The sequence below is a fragment of the Octopus bimaculoides genome, chromosome 1, assembly GCF_001194135.2.
Source record: "Octopus bimaculoides isolate UCB-OBI-ISO-001 chromosome 1, ASM119413v2, whole genome shotgun sequence".
NCBI lineage: Eukaryota > Metazoa > Mollusca > Cephalopoda > Octopoda > Octopodidae > Octopus > Octopus bimaculoides.
Genome location: NC_068981.1, coordinates 105,291,510 through 105,297,786, shown reverse-complemented (window position 1 = coordinate 105,297,786; position 6,277 = coordinate 105,291,510). Strand labels below are relative to the sequence as shown.

General features: G+C 35.9%; 1 protein-coding gene across 3 annotated transcripts in view; it reads right to left on the bottom strand.

The window, feature by feature from the left end:
- LOC106871076 (uncharacterized) overlaps positions 1-6,277 on the bottom strand; it is a 75,761-nt gene that overhangs the window by 14,664 nt on the left and 54,820 nt on the right. For 2 of the 3 annotated variants that reach the window (XM_052968855.1, XM_014917349.2), the window contains exon 9: positions 4,674-4,773. In XM_052968855.1, the coding sequence (XP_052824815.1) occupies positions 4,674-4,773 (100 nt within the window). Of the gene's footprint in view, positions 1-1,881; positions 1,926-4,673; positions 4,774-6,277 lie in introns of all 3 variants that reach the window. The other variant, XM_052968859.1, reaches the window with a different exon arrangement.

The window sequence follows — 6,277 nt, the reverse complement described above, 5'->3', positions numbered from 1 at the left end:
AATGACAATGATAATAATAATAATAATAATAATAATAAAATATTCAGACAAATACATAACAAAAACACCAGGACTTACAAATATATATAACATACAGAAAATTGCACTACTGGGCACTGCACACATCCTACGCAAAACACTTTCAATACAGTAACCATAAGAGCATCACAGCAAACCACAGCACATACCCAAGGCACACAGAGCTGTACTCGGTAGTGAAGTGAAAGCACGTTATAAAAATAAAACTACTGAACAATAATAATAATAATAATAACAATAATAATGGTTTATGATTTAAGTAGAAGACCAGCAGTTTTAGGGAGGCGTTAGTTGATACCATCAAATGCAGTGTATGACTGGTGTTTTATTTGATTGTCCCTGGAAGGATAATAATGCCCAATGGTATTCTGATGTAACTCACTATGACTTCTGTCAGCTGTTTGCATCTCCATTTTGGAACCCACATCTTGTCTTGAAGATTGATCTGCGGAAAACTGCCTAGAGACATGTAACTAGACAAATGATCTCTTTCATTCACTTATATATAGGAAGTGAGACATTGAAATTTTGATATGTAGCAGCTGACTTGGTAAAGGCCCACAAGATTAGCCACCATCTCCACTCCAATAACTTTGATGACCTTTTTGAATTCAATGTCTCTACCACTAATGGCCATGCTTATAAAATCTAGAAACGTGTGTAGTAAAAAGTTTGCTTCATAGCCATATGGTTCTGGGTTCAGTTCCGCTGCATATCGCCTTGGGCAAGTGTCTTCTACTATAGCCTTGTGAGTGGGTTTGGTAGACAAAACAGGAAAGAAGCCCATCGTGCGTGTGTGTGTGTGTGTGTGTGTGTGTGTGTGTGTGTGTGTGTGCACGTGTGTGTGTGTGTGTGTGTGTCTGTGTTTGCTGCCATCACTGCTTGGCAGCTGGCGTCTGTGTGTTTACATCCCTGTAACTTAGCAGCTTGGTAAAATAGACCAATAGAATAAGTAACAAACTTAAAAAAAAGTAAGTACTGGGGTTGGTTCATTTGACTAAACTTCTTGAAGGTGGTGTCCCAGCATGGTTGCAGTCTAATGACTAAAACAAGTAAGAGCTTAAAATATTAAACAACGCAGCACCCAGCGCTTTACACTCAGATTTGTTGGAACAAAGAATGAGATACCCACATCAGTCATTAACTGATAGGGCAATGTGTCCTTCAAAAATTTAATACTTCCCTAATCTGTTAACTATTCATTCTACTCTTGACCTACCTAAGTATTCTTTTCTTCTTTGAGGCTCTTTTGTGATCCTAGTTTTTCGTTTGTGTTGTTATATTCTGAGTACTTTGTATGTATCTTTCATTATTGTCTTCCTTTATTTACATGTTTTACTATTGCAGTTGGTCTCCCCATTTCATCTTTTCTGAGGAGTTGTACTATATTTGAGCACTGTATGCAACACACTTGATATTATTATTATTATAGTACTGATGTTATAAAGTGAGGGAAAGGAATTAAAAATTCTGGAATGGAAATGTTAACGATCAGACATAAGCAACTATTCAATACAATGGACAATCAAGAGCCTAACCAGCTATATGACATGCAACAAGTAACACACAAACACACAAGCTATACAACAGACAGTTAGATATCCAACAATCTGGAAATATAAGAAGCTGTACAGCAGCCAGTCGGGTACCTATACAGCTATATCATGGACAATCAAATAGGATAAGCTATGCAACACATAATCAGATACATAATTAGCTACACCACAGACCATCAGATATTTAATCAGCTGCTGTACCACATACAATGAGGTAACATAAGAAGCTCTGCAACAGGCAACCTGAGCAGCTATATTGCAAACAATAAAGCATATAGCTTCTTACCAAGGACCTTGGTAACAAGGTGTTTCACGATCAGGTACAATATGCTACAAACAAAAGATATGTAATGAACAAACACATGACAACAGGGTATATTAAATGAAATACATGGTAATTATGATGACAATTAGTTAGGCAAAAAAGAACAAAAAAAAACCCGAAGAACACAACAAACAATCATTTGTGTATGAATGGCAATGTGGTAACACATTAATTAGGTATATAAGTTGGTACATAACAAAAAATTGTAAACTGAATGACCAACCCTGCAATTCTTGCAAGACCACCATCCAAAATGTGTAGGACTTCTCTAAGTATTGTACAGCTAAAAAAAATTTCCTATTTACCAAACTACAGCCAGTCCTTCTGGTTTTTAACAAAAGAATCTCTAATAATTTTGTGGAATTCTCCTTTCCTTCATTTCTCAATCATAATGTCTCTGTTAGCAGGACTCCAATGGAAAAAAATCCCTCCATATTAATTCACAGCTTTGCATCCAACTCCACACTGCACACGCTCCACTTAGTAAATTTAAAACATTATTCCTTTCCAATTTCCAGACTCATCCATGCATGCATAAATGCTATTTTGTAAATTTACATCTGGTCACATCAAAGCAACAAAACCACCATCTTTGATGATGTACATTCTATTCTGCTTAAACAATGAACCCAGACCAGCTCTCATTTTCACTATACTCTTTAATCTCTCTCTCTCTCACTCTCTTTTCCCAGAAATATGTTTTGATGTTTGGAAACATACTACATTTTGTAAAAAGAGCAACCTCTCTAACCCTGCCAACTATTGTCCTATCTCACTTCCAACATTTGTAAGATAATGGCAGCAGCTATTTACAACTTTATTCTCCAACAACTTCAGTTTCTCTATCCACTAAATAACCACAGGTACAACCTCCATAAAACTACATCAAAAGAGACCCTTTTCTGTTATATAACAGTAATTCCTTGATCATGAGAAATCTGGTGAAAACGGTGTTGTTGTGCCCAACATCAGCAAGGTATCTGACCATGTCTAATGCACAAATCTCTTAGTAAGTAGACCTTTTCTGCCTCTCTGCATATAGCTTGCATCTTTTGGATGTGTAACTTTTGTCAAATTGCACTATTGAGACATGCACTGAAGGAGCTTCCTCTTACGCTCTATTGATTCTGATGTGCCAAAAAGTTTGGTGCTGGTCTTAAATTTTTTCTCCTGTAGCTCAATGTCCTACTTGCTGTTACCTCCAATAATGGCCATTCTTATGTGGATGATACTGCCCTTCTACCCTCTCTAAACATCCTCATACAAATGTGATGCACATACTTTGCTTCAAACCTGCACTGATTCCATGAGCAAAAACTTTGAAAACATCCTCCAATAGAATTATGCCAATTTTATCTCCTTCAATAGCACAATGGCATAACAATTACATGTTAAGAATACAGTATTATATCCTACCCCGAAGCATGAACAGTACTCAAATAGAATCCTCAGTTCACTGAAGATCTCTCCTGGCAAACACACATCCTTCATATCACAAAAACTGCATCACAAAGACTAGCTTTATTCTTCAGGACCAGAAAATGGACAAAGCTCAGGTGAAGGGCCCACAGCAGAATACTAATCTTACATCTAGGACAGTACTGCCTCTACTCACACAGATATTCTAGATTGCATCAAAGAAGAGGTCACCTATCTGACTGGCATGAAATTACTTCTCAGCACTCTCTAATATCCTTCCCACAGATACAGTGTCATCTCTCTATCTTTATATCACTACTACAACAGTCTCTAGTACTTGAAATTGGTTGATCTAGAACAACAACTGCTCAGACAATCCTGATTCGATCATTTCTCTTTTTCTCATTACCCACGTTTATCCACCCACATTATTCACTACACCTATTCCTTTTCCCACAGAACATCAACCTTCTGGAATTCCCTCCTTGGCTATATTTTCCCCAAAATAGTTAACTTGTGACTGTTCAAGAGGAACATCAACCATATTGTTCTCCATGACCTTGGAGGGCTTGTGAATGTCATGGGCTCTTCTTCCACACCAAAAAAATCCAATAAAAAGGTGATTTATGTAATAACTGCCATAAGGAAAATGTATTTGCATAAAACCCTAGGCATATCAACATGGCTACTTGGTATATATTTCAGTACTGTAATGGTTGGACACTTAACAACCAAGTACATGTAACTATTGTTATATAGCAAATAAACACATACAGGCTCACTATCATCAGATAGTGAGTTCAATTCCTGGACTGTTCTGTATGTTGTGCTCTTGAGCAAGACACTTTATTTCATGTTGCTCCAGTTCACTCAGCTGTAGAAATGAGTTGCAACGTCACTGGTACCAAGCTGTATTGGCCTTTGCTTTTCCCTTGGATAACATTGGTGGTGTGGAAGCTGGTATGCAAGGGTGACTGTAGGTCTTCCATAAAAACAACCTTGCTTGGACTTGTATCTCGGAAGGCAACTTTCTAGGTGCAATCCCATGGTCATTTATAACCAAAGGGGTCTTTTATATAGCAATTTACTAAATGGTATGTAGTTTATGATTATGAGGTACATAACTCTTTGCACCATGACAACTAAGTGCTTAACAAGAATGCATATAACAACAAAGTGTGTGAGAATTTGAAACATTGTATATACATACATTGTTATTGTGTGTAGCAACCAGGTACATGAAAAAAACAAAACAACTGAGAATGTGAATAATAAATAAATAGTAGTTAGATGCATAATATGTATTGATTAAGAATATAATAGACCATGCCTACCCAATGCTACAGTTCCCATGAGGAAAGAATTGCCAATATAGTTGTAGTCATCAATAACATTCTCTTGGATTTTGAAGCCAATAATGCAAGTTATTATCACCTGGAAAAAGAAATAAGAGGTTTTTTGTGAAACTGTTTTGAATTTATTTCTTTATGTTTGCATGTTTGGTATCATTTATTTGGTTGAGCAAAATTACTTTTACTGTTGGATATCTTTCCTACTCAAGCCCAATCAACCACAAAGTAGGAGTACAATGTATATAAACTGAGTTATGTTCCTTGATCAGGCAAACAAGCTCAACGGTTGCTGTAAAACCTGAATGTGATAGAACACTTTAACCTCAGCCATAACCTTATGAAAAGTAATTGTTTTCCAGCAGAATGTTGCTGGGGCTATAATCCATAGAGTAAAAGAAAAGAAAAAAAACCATGAGTGACTTTTTAGATCCATGAGTGACTTTTTAGATGGGAATAAAATGGTCAAATAGAGCATATTTGACAATAAGTGAATGAGAAAGATTGCACAACTCAACACAGAGCTTATGAATGATGTTGTTATTTATAACAGTATATATTTAATATAGCTTTCAAATAATTTTAAGATTATTACAATTAAGAGAGGTACAACATGTTCAGTTGAAAACTGAAGGTTTATGTTTTCAGTACAAGTAGGTTTTGATCAGTTTTGATGTAGACAAAATCATACATTCTCTCTTAGAGAGTTTTATATTGTCAAACTGGATTAAAGCTGAATGAAAGACCCAACTAATTCTGAGGATGATATAACCTCAGCTTTAAATTATTTTAGAGTAATATTCTTATACTAGCTTAAAAACTGCCCTATTGGATGGCTTTTAAGCTAGTATATAGCTTTTAAGCAACTGACCCTGAATGGGAAGATCTGCAAACAGATCTCTGACTTGTTTTGCAGAATTTGCTGCAATTGCTTTCTCCAGAGTCATATCCCAATGATGATCATATTCACTGCAAAAAAATTATGTTAAAAAAATCACTGAAAACAGTTGCAATAATGAAAATAGGAATCCAAAATTTCAGGATTGTAGGTCTGGATTCAGCCCAGAATGGTTTTTAATTTACTTATGGAGTTAGCCTTTAGATTATAAAAATTGATATTATACAAAAAGTCACGTAAAAAAATTGCTGTAAACAATCACACAAATGAAAACTTGGGAATCCAAAATTTCAGGGTGTGGGTCTGGATTCGACCCAGGATAATTATAATTTACTCACGGAGTCAGCCTGATTCTGAAATGGTATATGTTGGGCTATGACCTCTAGGAGTAAGGTTAAAAAAGTGTAACACACTGACATTCACATTTATTATATTTTTATATTATAAGGTGGTGAGCTGGCAGAATTGTTAGCATGCTGGGTGAAATGCTTAGCAGTATTTTATCTGCCATTAGTTTTTGAGTTCAGATTCTACCAAGGTCAACTTTGCCTTTCATCCTTTCGGGGTTGATATAACTAGTACTGGTTATGTACTGGGGTCTATGTAGTCAACTTATTCCTTTCCCCCATAATTTAAGGTTTTGTGCTTCCAGTAGAAAGGATTTATTAAAGTTGAAAAGTGTGGCATGCTG